Source organism: Talpa occidentalis, unplaced genomic scaffold (assembly GCF_014898055.3).
Source record: "Talpa occidentalis isolate TD23 unplaced genomic scaffold, MPIMG_talOcc4v2.1 talOcc4.2, whole genome shotgun sequence".
In the NCBI taxonomy this organism is placed as follows: domain Eukaryota; kingdom Metazoa; phylum Chordata; class Mammalia; order Eulipotyphla; family Talpidae; genus Talpa; species Talpa occidentalis.
The window spans coordinates 143,476,874-143,493,466 of NW_023602073.1; the positions used below are offsets into that span (position 1 = coordinate 143,476,874).

Below are 16,593 nucleotides of genomic sequence, written 5' to 3' on the forward strand. Positions count from 1 at the left end.
CAGGGGTATGAGCCTCGGGGGTGGAAGGGCAGGGGTGGACAGCCGGGGCACAGGGCTGCCAAGTTACCTGTTGAGCTGTTCACCATATTGGGCGTCATGCTGTAGGGGGGCGCCTGGGTGTTCATCAGCCCAGAGCTGTTGTTCATGGGCTGGCTGTAGGGAGAGCTGGAAGCCATAAGTCCACTCGGATTCATGCCGGAAAAACTGCCTTGCCTGGATGGAGAGAAAGCACACGCGTCGATGTATGGGCGCAGCTGGGTTGGCAGTGTGTCAAGTGACGCGCTGAGGCGGGGTGGGCGCTACCCTCATGTCTGCCCCAGTAACTGGCTTCTGGGGAGGCAGGCTGAGCTCCACCGCTAGGTACTTCATACACATTCCAAATAACAAACTTCACAAATAAATCACATTTTTTCAGTCATGTCAAGTGACCCAGGTTATGATTTATAGAGAGGACTATATAAGCAAGAGAGGGGGAACTTGAAATAAGAACAGGAATTACAAAAGCAAGCAAAATTAATTTCTAATGGTTAAAAATCTTTCATTTTTTTAACGCTCATATCTATACGTATCTTCAGGTCAAAAAACACAAGAAATGAAAACAGCTGGACGTGTGGGAAAGTTATCAATTATTTTTTTCACCTAAATTTGCTGATATAAAGAATATAGGAGAAACATCCGGGGGCTGGCTGCCTTCAGTCCTGTGGTTTATGTGACAGGTGTCATGGATTTCCCTGGTATTTGACACAGAAAACCTCGGACTCCTACTTCTTCAGCAGAGCTGTGTGACAGGAAGGAGGAGCTGAGACTGGAGGTTACTGTCCGGAACAGGCTCAGAAACCCCCGCTCCCCACCCCACAGGCTCATGAAGTTCATCTTTTCGAGCTAAGGTTTGTTAGCTTTGTGTCTACCCTGGGTGAAGGACAAACTTCTCTTCACTCTTGCAAAGAGGAGAAGGGTATTCTTTGATGTGAAGGAGACAACTGTCACACAATGTCATTTCTCTAACTGCTGGTAATGAGGGGGACAGAGATTTAAACGGTCGTTTAATTCTCCTAGGAAAATCACAAGGCAAAAAGAAAGATGATGGCAATGTGACAACATCTTTAAAAGGTTCCACTGCTGCAGTCAAGCTTTTATTATGTAAATAATAAACCTTTAAAAAACTTCTCAGAGTTTTGGCTGCTAATGTTTACTCTTAGGACTAAAGCTAATAGGAGGGGTAAAATCCCCAGGTCCTTCATTTATCTGTTCCAAATTAATATGATTACAACCCCTGTGGATCTACTCAACTCATTTGGTGGTTCTTAATGTCTAACAGTAAAATTTTCTTACAGATTATTTAAAAGATTTAAATGATTAACATAAGTCATAAAAAACCGTTGCTTTCATACAGCTAGTTTCAGTGGATTCAACTTTCTCTCTGATGGAAAAAGCTCAAACATGGACCATTTGAAAATCCCAAATTTCAAAGGTCTGAGTGATTCCCCCCCTTAGACGATTTGGAAAAATTCTGTACAAATCAGCACTCAACCATAGCTTGGAGAGAATATTCTAGAAGGCTGAAAATGCCACTTCTGCCTTTAATTCTCAGCTCACTGAGGTTCCACTTTGAATAAGAACATCTTGCAGAAGCAGTCTCCCACTGCCACTGTGGTCACTGAGAATGGACCCAGATCACCCAGAACCGGTAAGTCAAATACTCCTAAGTACGTTGCTGGGCAGGGCCTGGATGTCAGCGGGCAGACTGCTGGCACTCACCCATGAATCCCAGGTGAATTCTGAGTGTTATCATTCAAATGAAAGGCAATTTAGCATTTCTCTTACTGTTTCCTAGGCAAACAAGTGGCCCCTGTTGGGAATGGCTCTCCCCATTTCTTAGTGGAGCCATCACAGCAAGAGCACCCCTAACAAAGGAGATGATTCTGAGTGACAGCCCACTGGAACTGGTCCTTCATCCAAGTCCGGTGGCTCCCATCTTTGCCCCCACCCCAAGGCTCGCCTCCCCCACCCACGCCTGGCACAGGACTGTCTTTGGTGCACGCTGTTCACGCTTTCGTCCAGGCTCCTCTGGGTGCTGTGCTCCCTGGGGAGGAACAGAGTCCATGACCCTATCAACAGTTCTGTCCAGTGACTGAACTGATGCTTACAGAGGTGCTCTGCCATCCTTCTGAGCTCATACCCAGGAATCCGAGGTGACTGCTGGCACTCAGCAGCACAACTCAGTTTCACACCGATTATAGCTAACTCGATCATGAAACAGTCATGCACACTTGCCTTGTGACTAAGGTGGAAAGAGAGCCAGAGCGAGTCCACCAGGCGGGGGTCAGATGAGATAACCTCCAAGGTGCCACCTATGCCTGCTCTGTGATCCCCCAAAGTCAACCCTGTCCACCCTCCATCACAAGAGCACATTATAGAGGCTCGCAAACACCCCCCACGTCAGACGTGTCGCTTGTCATAAGGCCCATGGCTAAGCCTGGTTACAGAGCCAGCCCGAGCCCCCACTGTCTGCTGCCATTGGGTCTGCAAGCAAATCGCTCTGGACCCTGGAAAGCACTTTCCATGTGCTCTGCTGGATTCTGGAGACTGAGAGAATTTGCATTGTGGGAGGAAACAGAAGGTGGTCACCCCTCTAAGCTGAGGACCCCCGACTTTTGCCCGGTGCTGCTGGCAGAAGAGGATTTCTGTGTTGCCCACAAATGCTTCTCCAGCCAAGCTGACTCCCATTACCGGGACTACACACCCTCAGAAGCAGCTGGTTACTCTCCAGAGGCGACTCCTGCCTGCCTGACCACCGCAAATCTGGAAGGTTCTACACAGAACCAGTAGCTCCAAGAGCTAAATCACCACTCACAGTCTTTTTGTCCAAAGGAACTGAAAGCTTGGTTGCAAAAGCCGGAAGGAATATAAACTGAAAACAGGGAAATACTTGCAACGTCAGACCCTCCCACAGGCCAGCCACACTTGGAAGAGCAAAGTGTCCCCAGACACTTGGGTGTGAATTTCGGGGCTGTTGCTTCTAGTGCATCTACAGATGCTGCAAGTTTTTGTCACAAATCACAGCTGGACCTAATGCCACCTTGAGGGCCTGCAACACCCAGCATTGCCTCGGGCAGGAATTTATTGACACTTAAAAACAATGGTTTGTTGCTACACCACGAGGTAGCCACTTTCTTGCACCCTGGGAGCTCCTGGAAGGTGGTGCCCACAGGCCAGGGTGCTGCCTTGGCCGGCCCCCGGCCTGCGCCCTCTGTCAGAGAGGGTGTGGGGGCAGGGATCTGAACACGCCAGCCTGAGGAATAGCCAGAGGAACTTCATTTCTAAATTGGTCTCCGGATGGGACTAGATGTGTTTAGGAGCGGTTACCTGTGCCCAACCAGGTCATCAGCGTGAGAACGAGAAGGGGAGGCGTAGGTGCATTTCCCAGAGTGCTCCTCACTCTGCTTGGCGGCCCACATGCCCACACAAGCCATTTTTCTTTTTTGCAAGAAAAAATGTTCTGTTTCTTCACTTTGGTGATTTCTCACATACTACACTTTCGTCTGCCGACAACGGGCTGGGGTGGGGGTGGGCGGAGAAGCTGACGTCAGTTTTAAGTGAGCATTTCTGATGTCCACAGTGAAGGCAGCGAGAGACTCCAGCTTTCCACGATGGCTTGAATAAAGCATCATCAGCATAAAGAGCAAAGACATATTCCTAAGTACCTCGTATTTCAGTGAACAGTTTCAGTGACAAAATTTAAAATAAGACAAAGGCTGTGTATGGTGTTGGTGTCACAAAGGCATACTAAGGCTTTGTCTTTGAAGCAGTCACCACTGTGGGCACATCTTGGCAACGGATGGACAGGAGAGGGGGCTTCACACAGAAGATGATGCCACATGGAGAGGCTCCCCTCGCATGAGCTCAGTATACCTGCTGAAGCCCCTGGAGTGCCGTGCGTGCTCCAGGTGAGTGGGACGTGGTGCAGGCGTGCTTGCCAAGCTGTGCGTGGCTGCCCGGGAGACAGGTCCGGGCAGACTGTCCTGTAGATGGAGTTCGAGTGATGGAGCTGGACAAGACTGCTCAGTGACAAGATGAATGACTTAGTTAGCATGGAAATTCGGGGTGCTTTGTGCTTAAATCCAACAGTGATCAGAACCTGAAAATGTGAGAAGCCCAATGCCAGCAGAGTTTACCCTCTATGGTGCCCTAACATCACTTGGGATGCCCTGTGTTAAAGTTTCACACACCTGGGCCCTTCCCACACTGTCCACAGCTCTGGCACAGCCCACTGCCAGCCTAAGTGGGCCAGTGACCGGGCCACAAAGCCAGGAAGGAGACTTGGCTAAGAGCACTTCATCTAATATCTTAAGAGGGAAAACATTACACAGGGCCTTGGAACAACACAATCACAACAAAGAAAGCCGCCAAGCCTGAGCCTGCTTTTGGCGTGGCTAATCCATCAGCACGCCTATAGCAGCAAATGCATTCGCAATTCTGGTGGCAAAATGTTCTAATTTCAAGAAGCCAGTCACTCTAGCTCGGAATCAATCCTGTGAAGGTGAAGTGGCATTTATATCATTAAACCAAATACAAGGAACAAACCGAAGTGTGACTGATTTAAAAAACTGTAGATTCCTGTTAAACCACACAACCCAAGCTATTTTTTAAAAGCCGATTGCATCTCTTATTACTCAGGGAGCCCTGCTAAAAATCACTAAAATTAATGAGAAATGCCTTCCATTTACTTGATAGTTACAATCAGTGGCCAAGATGGGTGTTTCAGGAAAGAGGCGGGAGGGGCAGGAGTGCAGTTCCTGTCTTCTCCCCGAGACCTTCTGTCTGTCCTGTGGACTGACAGCCATGAGGCAGCTGCGGAGGAAGCTGCCACAGACTCCACTGCACAAGGCCAGCAGCCCGGCGACGGTTGTCCAGCTCTAAGTTACTAACTCCCCAAGTCCTATGGTAATAGATGACATTTTATTTTTTCCTTTAAGAATGGGCAGAGGGGGATGTTGCTTTTCAACAGCCCTATGAAAGCACTGGACCGAAGGGCAGTGGTCTCTTTGTCGGCCTATTTTAGGGACTAGTCTGACATGGACACGCAGTTGGCGGGTAAGTTTCAGCAACAGGTCCTCGTGTTGCTGCTGGTCTCTGCCTGCTGCTGCCCAGCACTGGGGATGCTGCCCGATCCACCCTGGATGCTTCGGCAACACTGCCCAGTGGCAGTCACCACAGGCAGATGTCTCAGGGGCTCTGCAGGGCCTGTTCTACCTCAGGCACTCCCTGCTGAAGGCCTTTGGGAGCAACTTCCAGAACTGGCGCTTCCTCTGCGCCTCGATGCAGGCACCAGGTCCAGTTGTTCCTAAAGCGGCTGATCTCCACCTTCTCTCAGAGCAAACAGGAGAACAACCAAAGTTCAAGGGTTTTGAGGGAGAGATTTCCCTGTCAGGGTGTGAAAGTGCACTGTCTGGCTGCTTGAATCTTGGTAATTGATAACTAAGAATGTTCTATTTGTCTCAGTGTTGATTTTGGCTTAAGTCCATTGCTCCCGTATTATGGAGTGTTTATTGGCAACTGTACAGAGACGAGCATAAAAGTCCTCCTGAAGATACCGCAACAGACTCCCGTGCTGGCACCCCGGCACCTCCAGTGCCTGCAGGGCAGGGTGTGCACAGCCACAGGGCAGCAGAGACCCCCATCTGTCTCTTCCTTGCAAGACGTAATCCTGAGACCTTGTGAGGTCGGGCACAGGCCTCTGATCACCAGCATAGGACCCTGGTCTGGTGAAAATGAGATCTGCTGTAAAAGAGAGATCAGTTTCTGCTGATGTCCCGCAAAAAAAAAAGAAAAGGTCCTAACTGAACTGCTTTTATTGAAGATCTTAGCTTTTAAAAATGGATCTTGACAGCATACCATTAAGAAAAGGCCCTGATGCCTTCATGAGGAGGGGTCCTCCTTTCTAGTGATGGGAAGCCTGCCTTTGGAGCAGGCTGGCCCTTCACAGGGACAAGGTGTGGCCACCTCAGCAGCACCCAGGCTCCCTCCAGGCAGTTGCAGCACAGTAGAGTCTGAGTCGCGGCTTCCCTGTGCACACAGGCCACGTTCACACCCTGCTGTGATCTGGTGATCAGTGCACACTTTAAAAACACTTTATTGCTAAAAAATGCCAACCATCACCTGCCAAGCACAATGCAAATAGGTGTGTCTGCAGAAGGGAAGGTGAAACCCCAGGGTCTAAGGAGAGACAGCTCAGACTACATAGGGTTTACGAGTAATTCACATACTTCTGCATCTCCTGCACCAGCGCATCGACTGAAAAAAAAAAAAAAAAAGGAGCTTTGGGGCTAAAGTGTCTATTTCATATACTTGGCCACAATACTGTGCAAAGAACACATTTGTTCAGGGTTGTAATGTCAGGACACAGATCAAAAAGTCATTTCTAACTTAAAAAAATCCTCCTGAAAAATCTTGTAGATTTCCTGAGCTAAAGGCAGCCTGGGTCATAAAATCACCTCCTTTATTTAAGCAAAACATTGTTCAAAATTGGGGCAAATGAAACAACATTACAGAAAAGGCCTGAAAGTGGAAGAAAACAACAGTTTTGCCCTGGGTGGCTCTGCCCTGGGAAGCCAGAGCGGCTTGATCCAGCAGTTACTTATGGTACACACAGTCAAAGGCAATCCAATAAAACCAACAATCAAAGCAAGAGACAAGACCTATGGGTTTGCAGCTGTGGGGTTTTCTTTGGTTTGGTTTTATAATCTGTGTAATGAAGTGGAATCCAAAATAACAATGAAGGTGAAGGATAGGAGGAGCCTTGGAGGTGCTTCCAGTCCTGCTGCAGGGAGTCGCCTGTGAGCAGCCAGAGGCACCCATCTCTCACCTAGGATCATCACACGGTCACCCACCACACTTCCCGGACCCGAAAAGACTGACACAGATTACATGCTCTTCACCCCTTCTGAACTGCCCCTGTTGCCTTCAGTCCAAAACAGGAGAGGTTATTAGTTCAGACTGAGAACAGCCAGACACTCCCAGGTACCCGCCTGGAGCCTGCAGGCTGGTGAAGAGGCTGGTGACTCTGCCCTTGATGACTCTGAAGAGCCGGGACTGGCTGTGCTGCTGCTTTCCTCAGGTAGCAGGTGGATGCCCGACAGCCCACAGCCTGTCTGTGTGGTGTGTGGATGTGTGGAGACAGATTCACCAGTAGGCTGGACAGGTCAACAGGGGTGCACTCTCCACTGATTCATCCAGTAGTGAGACCCACACCCCAAAAACCATGTGGCTGTGGGTCATCCTGGATGGTAAGGAAGCACCCAGTGGCAAGGGGAGCAGAATTGTCCTGGACCCAAGGCACCCTGAAGGAAGAAGGCAGGTCAAGGTAGGCAGGGAACCCCAACATTTGAGAGAATGAGGAACATGCTCACCTCTTGGGGGGCATGCAGAGAGAGGGGCTCGGGAAACAAAAGCAGCCATACATCAAGACTAGAAGAGCCTGAGTTAAGGTCCCAGGTCTGTGCAAACATCAGCTTCCCCTAATTTATCCAGTCGCCCCAGCTTGAGCCCACTAACTTCCTCTTTCAAAGCCCATCAGGAAGGCATGAAGGATGAGTACATGAGTTCCCTAACACACACTGCTTTGTGTTAGTACTTTTCAGTAGTGGGAACCTCGAATGCCAATCCTGACATGCGCTGGCTCGACACCAGTGTCACCCCAGGGATTATATAAAACAGGGGCTCCCTAGCCTCACCCTCCTTGTGGGGTGGGGGTGTGTGCATGGCAACATCTCTCCCCTCAGTTGTTTGGGGAACCTCACAACTCTAGCCCATTAAAGTTTTTCTGAATATTTCATAGTTTGATTCAGTGGATCTCATTAAAACTTAAAAAAAAATCTTAGTTTTTGAAGTTAGTGTTTTACTATTTTTTGATTTGAAAACGGACAAACGACCTTTATGTCTTCAGTAAGAGTTCTGTAACTGAAAGATTTGACTGAAACCATAACCTTGAAATACTAATATAATAATATTCATTCACATTCTAAATTTTGAAGGGAAAATAGGGGGCTAAAAATTAAAGCACGGTGTTTATATGCTAAGGCAAAGGCTTATATTTAATTGCAGACAGCAAAACTATTTAAGCCTTTGAAATCTTTTCTTTCAATTGTATGATGTCTCAAATCACAGCCACTATTTTAAAATCCAATTGTCCAGAATCCAAAGGACTCAATTCTTAGTTAATGCAAATCAATCACAGCCCTTCAGGCCCATGGACCCCAGTGCGCTGGGTCTTGACACGCACACAAGTCCCAGTCCCTTCTCTGACACCTTAATGCACTGTCTCCATCACGTGTTTCCACATCGGTGGCTCCCAGCCCATCAGCAAGGCCTGCGTCACATGGCTCCGGGGGAATAATACAAAAAAAGTGCCTTGTTGGCAAACAGTGACAGGGAAAATAAATTACAAATCCACCTCACTCCAGAAGAAGGGCTGGAAGGTGGGGTGTGGGGCCCCACAGGCTTACACATGTGGCTTCGAGCACCGGAGGACGGTCCTCTGCACGGTGCTGCCTGAGGGGAGACGCTGCCCCAGTGAGCACGGGGCCATCAGCCACTTCCTGGTCAGTGTCCCTGGCTGCTGCTGACACGGCTTCAGGATGGCAAAGGCCCCATGGCGCTTATTCAGCCTGTTAGAGTGGCTAACACTCAAAAACTGTGGTCATTAAAATCCCCTAACTCCTCTTTTAACTAAAAGCAAAAGCTTTTAAGCAAATCTGTTCTCCAAGCTGTTGGTGCGAAGTATTAAAGTGGAGCCCACAGAACCCTGGCCGTGATGTTCAGTATAAATATCCCCTTCTAGGTGAGAGTAGCAGGACCATCCAAATGGACTTAAAAACTATGAAGTCTGAGTTTTCTCCTTCTGATGGCTCACTGTGGAGTCTTTCAGGGACAGAAGGGGCGACATGTCACACCTGCGCTCTGGTGGGGCAGCCCTGCTTGGAAGCGGTGCGCCGGGTGCCAGTCACGGCAGTGGGCACTGGAGCACCATGGTGAGCGAGCACATGGGACGAAGCGGAGGTGCAGCCCACCTGTGTGCAGACAGGTAGACTGGAAGGTCACCTCTGAGGGCTTTGGTCACAGAAACCGACTCCTTACGCTGTGTGTCGTGCTTAACCATGGCCAGACAGAGTCCTTGCTTCTTACAAGGGGCAACCAAAGCCAAGCTAATGGAAAAAACCCGAATCCCCAGACCTCAGTGTGACAAGGATCTCTACCAAAACACTCAGTAATCTTCACTGTAACAGAACTGCCTTCAGACAAGAAGAACTACACCTAAGAGGTTTTCTTTTAAGGGCACAGTCTCTAGAGGCGATGTGCAGGGTCCAGGGAGCAGGGGTCTGGGCTATGCTTCGGACTCCAAGAAAAAAATCTGGGTAATTTTGATATATCCAAATTTACAATCAGTGTTTTTGGCAGAAATGTGAACTGGTGGATAGTACCGGGTACTACCTAGAGTGAGTGAGCAGATGCCACACACGATACATGACTGGAGAACATTCATTTTGTACAGGTGCATGAGTGTGCGTGTGCGTGCTAATCACAAGGACTGCTGAGAACTGACACGCTCATTCAGACACGTTGACGACTATGTGTCTGGGGTGGGCACAGCGACACATCTTTAGGAGGCATAGGCCAGGTCGGCCCTAAGCTTCTGGCAGGGTCTGACTCTCCTGTGTTCAGATGACGTCTCAGAATCCTCCCAAAGATGCTACACATAGCCATCAATGTGGGGTTGAAGATGAAAATGATTGCCTTAAAGATCAGTACCAGAACTTTGATGAAGAATCTCGATCACCAAAGACTTGATTAAAGTTGATAAAGATTTGCCATTCCCGATTCTTCCGACTGATTCTCATTCAGAGGAATTCCACATTAAGTAGAAATTAAGACTAACGACACTGCTTTGAAAGTGAACACAGCAATGCTCTTTCTGAGAAAAGTGTCTGTCAGTGTGTGGGGTGGGGCCTGGGCAGACATTACGCACCATTGCTAATTTCAAATGCCTGGACATTATTACTTGGCTAATCTGGTCCCTGAACAGTAGGAGTCGCCATGTTCTGTTGTAAATCAACACGGGAGAGGTAAAAGGAAAGACAGTTCCTCTCTGTACACACTGAACTTACTCAACACGTAGCAGGTGGTTTTATTCTTGGTACGACTCTTAAATAAAGAATTAGGGGTATGGCTTTCAACCAGTTAAACCTGTGTTTCTTCTCTGGCGTCTTAGATTCAGGCAATTGAGACTGCCTCAAGCACAATGGCCCAAGTCTTGGCTGTTCAGCTCAGCTTTGTGTGTCTAATTGCAGACACACACACATATACACCTACACTCTCTCTCTCTCTCTCTCTCTCTCTCTCTCACTCTCGTTCACTCTCCACCTTCATCATTAATTTTTCTCTTGCAGAGTCTTACTGAGGCTCCAGGCCCTTGGGATACTGACTTGGGAGAGAAGTCATTCTAACCAACTCTGTGATCACTGTTTCTGAAGGGCAAGCAGACCCTCCTGTCCCAAAGAGAAACAGACACTTAGCTGTCTGGCTTTTCAACACAGTTTCAACCTGACAGCTGTCAGTGGGGCAAGAAAGCAGAAACAAAAGCAAAAATAAATTTGCTGCAATGAGCAGTTAAATAGAGCAAAAGCATGTGGAAAATCGAATTTCTTAACACATAGCACTCAAACATGTAACACATGTTTTCTCATAGTAAAGCTTCTGCTTAAAAAAAAAAAGGCACAACAGGTTACGTGTACCGCAAAGTGCAAAGGAAGGGAGATTTTAAAATAGAAATAAAGCTGAATTTTCTTTCTTTGTAGAAAGAATACCATCAATCTGAAAGGCAAAATTCAGTGCCAAAAGGGATAGGCTGCAGAGAGGAGCCGCTGCCAAGTGTGCTTTACAAGAGTCACACAGAAGAACTCCAGCATCTTTCTTCTTATTTTAATTAAGGAGGAGGCGCTGCAGTCTAAGGACGCGGTCTGGGAGCTGCTGGCTGCGATGCAGATTTGATCTTCTCGTGCTGGTTAGCTAACATTGATTTTCTGCCCCAGTGGAAGAGATTTTACTCTGATGCATGCCATTTAAATTCATTTTACACAGCTGCTTAATGTGGCTTGGCAAGGTACAGCCAAACTAGCTGTGTGGGTCTGAATAGGGCTCCTGAGTTGGTAACAGACAGAGCCGACGGCTCAGCAGCTGAGGAGAAACGCTTTCGCACCCGTGTGATCTCCCTTCTGACTTGTGAAGTGACCTTGAAGGTACCACAGGAAAGGGGAAAAAAGGAGGAAGAGACAATTTCCCGCCAAATAAGTATGTTTACCTAACTCTACATTTGCGATTTCACTTTCAGGATTATGTTTACAGAATTCTGTCTTTGTTGGTCCACACTGAGGACCATGTTTATGGGACTAGAACTCTCAGTTGCAGAATTATCACTGGCTTGTGCTGTCAAGACAAATGTATATATGGAATAAATATGAATCTAATAAAAAGCTCTGTGCCAAGCATTCATACAAGGGGTGGGCGTGTACTTCTCTAAGTTCAGTTTTTAAACAAACCTCGTTTACTGCTCCCCATTTTATTTTAAAAAACTGGTAAATTTTGACTGAAGCTAACTATTGAACATAATTCAATCTATGTAGGATAATCTCATCCTTAACATATGCAAAATGATATCCAAAAGCAGTTTTGCTGCTAAATCACTCAATAATAATATACTTTAAGGGCAATTACTAGCTGAAAAATGGTGGCAGCCTGATATTACACAGTTTTGTAGCAGGAAAGGAAATACTTTTTGTTGCTGTATGTAATTCCTGTGTCAAAGTTGACAGTAAGATGGTTTCTGTTCAGCATTTCCGCGTTGGATTATTTGGTTGCATTTGCCTGGTAGCTTCGATGCCCCACACCTACTCGGGACAAGGAAAAGGGATCTTTACTGAGACAATGAGCCTTCCTGAGCCCTCTGAGAGCCCAAGGCCTGTCGCCTGCTGGGAGGCCAGGCCAAGCGGGGTCCCGGCCCTAAGCTCAGGGTACGGGTAGGAGGAGAGCACCGTAGAGGCAGGAACGACAGCAGCACAGTCATTCCGCAGGACACCACACAAGCGCCTAGACAGCACGAGGACACACGGGTGACACCAGAGCAGGTGGCTCTACGACTCAGACATGGATGGAAGCTGACATTCCCCCTCAGGCGGGAGGGAAGGAAGCATGCCGAAGCCATGCAGACAGGACCTGGGGCGCATGCAGCTTCCACCAACCACCACGGGGCCGGAGGTGAGGAGGAGAAACCAAACAGAACAGAACAAACAGAAAACCCGAAACAAACAAAAATAAACAAAAGACGCCCCCAGAGGAATTCCCTTCCAGGACTAGGGTTTCTTATTGGGGTGTTCTTTGGCAGCCAGATGGCACGTTCAGGAACATTTTGGAAAAAAAAAAAGGCCCAGGTCCCGCAGCAAGTCAGGGTATGTGGCTACCTACCCGTACTGGTCAGGCTGGTGCATCATGGGAGCCTGAGAGTTGCCATAGTTGGGATGCTGGGAAGAAAACATGGGGCGTCCGCCAGCCCCAGACTGGCTGGGATAAGCAGGCGACCTAATGTATGGTGGCCTAAGGTAGAACAGAAGAACAGCTTCTTGGGATTTGTTCCGCAGACAAGCACGAAGCCCCTGTTCATCATGTCACTCCACGCGTGGGCACGGAGGTGGCAGCCCGTGGCACACTACTCTGAACCTGCCGCTGCCTGCGAGTGAACTGGAGGACAGTCCTTTAAAAAAAGTGGGGAGGGAAGCTGCAGGGGGAGAGAGTAGGACTCTCAGATCTCAGCTCAGTTTTGAAATACATCTTTGACTTTGATAAAAGCCAAAAAATATCCAGTTCCCACTGAAGCTCCTGGAGAGCTAACACGGACAGTCCACGCGGGCCAGGCTTTGGAAGGGCCTCCTGATTAGAAAATGAAAATGCAGGGGTGTGCATTTATACACACATTTATACAGAGTGGTACAGAAGCTGATTCAGAAAGGGAGCTGAGCAGGACTTTTTTTAATCAAACAGAATTAGGCCTTAATCTCTATGGTTATCTTCTTCCCAGATCACTATCTAAGACTCCATGTCAAATGCAATCAAGTACTTTCTACTTAAAAAGAAAATAGCTTATGCTTTATGAGTTGCAACAATGGACAATTCACTTAAGCCTAAATTAGAAATCAGAACTTCAATTGGACCAGTCAAGCCAGTCTTCACAGGTAGGTTATGAACACATTTCCCGAAGCTTGGTGGACCCGGCTTGGAGGTGCTGCTGGCGTTTGGGAGATTGTAAGTGACTGTAACATGGATGGCAGAGAGAGACTATGACTGATTTTCATTTTAATTCCTCAAGGGCAATTTGTTATTATTTGGAGCAAACAGTGAGATTGGAGGGGTCCCTAACATTCCCCAAATAGCAGCTTCAGAGGAAAAGTAACAAAGGGACTGATTTAAACACACACTCGCACACATGCACACACACGTCTCTTGCCCTTGGACAAAAATCCCCATCTCTTTTCTGCTGAAAAGCTCTCATTGTCGTTCATGTCCTTCAATGTGCTGTGTTCTTAAAGGGATTTTACCACACATGAAAGGTAATTTAAAATGTTTACATGAGCGTCTTTTAAAACATTCATTTTTGCCTACTAAATTTTTAATTATGTTATTTTTATACAGGTCAAGTGTTTATACTTCAAGAATTAATCTTAAAATTCAGAATCGAAAACAAGCAGGTAATGGAGGCGGAAGTCTTGCTTCATCAAGTCTGTGCATGCTCAGCTACCTTGTGGCTTGGACAGAGAGAGAGGTACACCCCAAAAAAGAAAATGTAACCAGGAATGTGAGTCTATAAATCTCACACATAAACATTTAGACAAACACACACAACACACACACGTGCACACACAGAGCTCGTTATAAAGATTTTTATGGTGAGGGGGCGGGGAAGGCGGAGGGTTCTCTTCCATGCTGCAGATATCCACTAGTTCGGGGACTTCAGATCTGGCTAAGCCTCTCGTCTGCGACGGGGTCGTCTGGCACGCCCTCGCTCCCTGTGTCCTGCTCTGGGCAGCTGGCTGCCATGCCCGCGCAGACATTTCCGACAACCGCCCACACCCGACTCGCCCATCTCTCTGAGATTCCTGCCTCCCAGAACGCGGCCTCTGCTGACCTCCACAGCACAGAACACATTTAACACGAGGGGTAGGCCAAGCACAATCACACACGCTGCTTGCTCTGTGCCCACTGCGTGGCCCGGGGGCAGCTCCACGCTCAGCACGTGCTCACGCGTCCACACAGACCGCCCGCCCCGACTGCATACCTGCTTTGTGCCGAGTTTGCAGCGGCCTGCATCACTGCAGCGGCTGCCTCCTGTGCCTTACGGTTCACGGTGGGCATCGGCGGCCCCATTCCTGGCCCTCCCTGCTGAGACATGCCGGGAGAGCTGGGGGTCATGCTGCTCATATTTCCAGGAAACGGTCTGTTCTGCATCCCCGCAGAGGGCACGCGTCCCAGGGGCAGGGCGCCACAAGGCTGGCCTGGCCCTTGTCCATGCATCTGGTTGTTGGCATTGATGCCCATGCCGGGCCCTGGGCCGCTGTAGCTTGCACTGGGCACCCCACTATACGTTGGGGGTCTGGAGTAGTTACCTAAATGAAAAGCAAACACAAATTAAAGCCTTTTACTTAATATGTGTGAAAGCATCTGCTGGCCATGCATCACATCCAACAATGGGGGGTGGTCACTATCCCTACGAACCCTGCCTCTGTTGGCATCCATGAGCCTGGTAGCCTCAAAGTCTACTGCCTGCACATTCCACAGGGGGCCAGCCGCACTGGGCCACCACCGCGGAGGGGTATCCAGGCCCGTCATGAAACACCCACGAGCAGGCAAAGGAGCCTGGCCCTGAGCTGCTTCGCCGCGTCCACACCTCACATACACCTTGTACATTGTAACCGGAATGTCCACGCCAACCCCAGTCTGGAGGTGACACCCCAAGACTGCGCTGCCATCTCACATCACCTCTGCCAGCTGCGACACAGGGCTCAGAAAGACAACATGCAGGCCAGCCGCACACACTTCCCCCCCAAAGTCCCACAGGAGGCATCGCGTGGACACTCATGTTAGTCTAGCACTGGTCACTCCTCCACCACTGGGAACGACCTGTACTTATTTAGCTATTTTTGGGGTGAGCACCAGATAAGGGGGCCAGTTTGTGTATGTGCATGTTCTGTGCACACCCACAGTCGCGGGAACCATCAGGGCACTCTGCAGTATGATGGAGGTGCCAGGGAGGCAGGCTGGGCCCTGGGTGAGATGAGCAAGTGCTCTCTCACTGCAGCCTGCGCACCCTCAGGTGTGCTCAGTGTGTCAGACAGCTGTGGCGGCCACACGAGTCAATGGCTCCGTTACCTCTCTCTTTCCACACCTTATATTTTGATTGAATGCAAATAAATTAAGTTCCAATAAATGAAAGGCACACATAATGCTACCCCATAACAATAATTGCAGATAATAATAGCTAGGCTGCTAGGCGCGTGAGACACTGGGCTAAGTGCTCTGCATCAATTAATTTGTTCATCCCCCCAGTGAGCATATGAAGTATGGATCTGAACTTGACTCCATTTACCAACGAAGAAAATCTACAGCTAGTAGGTCAGGATTCAAGCTCAGGCAAACGTATTCTGGAACACAAGTAACTGACCAATAAAATATGCCAACTTCCAATAAACGACTTGACATAAATGTAAAAAGACAATTGCTTGTGGATTATGGCTTAGTGTTTCTCAATCAGCCCTTACCACTTTCTGGAAGAAGCTCCTCATAACTGCTCTAGACACAGGGAATAGAAAGTTAAATACCATTCAGTTCCTGCACTCAAGACATTCAAGTGTGTGTGTGTGTGTGTGTGTGTGTGTGTGTGCAGGGGTAAGAGAAAAAACATAGAACAAAAAGACTTTCCTGTGGAAAGTCAGGAGAAAGAGTAAGTCTGACTGGGGGGATGGGGAAGGTCTCTAGAATGAGCCCCTGTGGGGGCGGATCTGGGACCTGGGGGAGCTAGAGACGAGGAGAGACACTGCATCACCCACTGCGTGGCCTGAAATCAGTGGTCTGCTGAAAGTTGATAGGATTGAATCGTGTGACGTATGAAGGTATCTCAAACCGGGATGAAAATGGTAGGGGGCTACCATGGAATGGTGGGTCAGCAGGTGAGGGGGGCACTCAGGGCAGTGAGGCCACAGGCAACTGTGAGAGGGCAGGGCTGGGAGGGAGGGAGGGAGGGAGGGAGGGAGGGAGGGAGGGAGGGAGGAAGGAAGGAAGGAAGGAAGGAAGGAAGGAAGGAAGGAAGGAAGGAAGGAAGGAAGGAAGGAAGGAAGGAAGGAAGGAAGAGCTTCCTTCCAGGAAGGAAGCCTGGTTTAGTGTGGCTGGAAGTGCTGAACCCTGGACTGTGGCTCACTTTGAAGGGGAGGAGCTTCTCCAGCGGAAACCGGATTGGGTCAGTCACACAGAAGCCAAGAGCCCTTCAACTAAGTT

The 16,593-nt window shown here is 48.7% G+C and overlaps 1 protein-coding gene across 1 annotated transcript in view; it reads right to left on the minus strand.

Moving 5' to 3' along the window:
* The window catches only part of ARID1B (AT-rich interaction domain 1B), a 362,313-nt gene that overhangs the window by 40,351 nt on the left and 305,369 nt on the right, over positions 1 to 16,593 (minus strand). Inside the window, 2 exon segments of the mRNA XM_037520620.2 lie at positions 68 to 213; positions 14,381 to 14,708. Coding sequence (XP_037376517.2) covers positions 68 to 213; positions 14,381 to 14,708 — 474 coding nt within the window.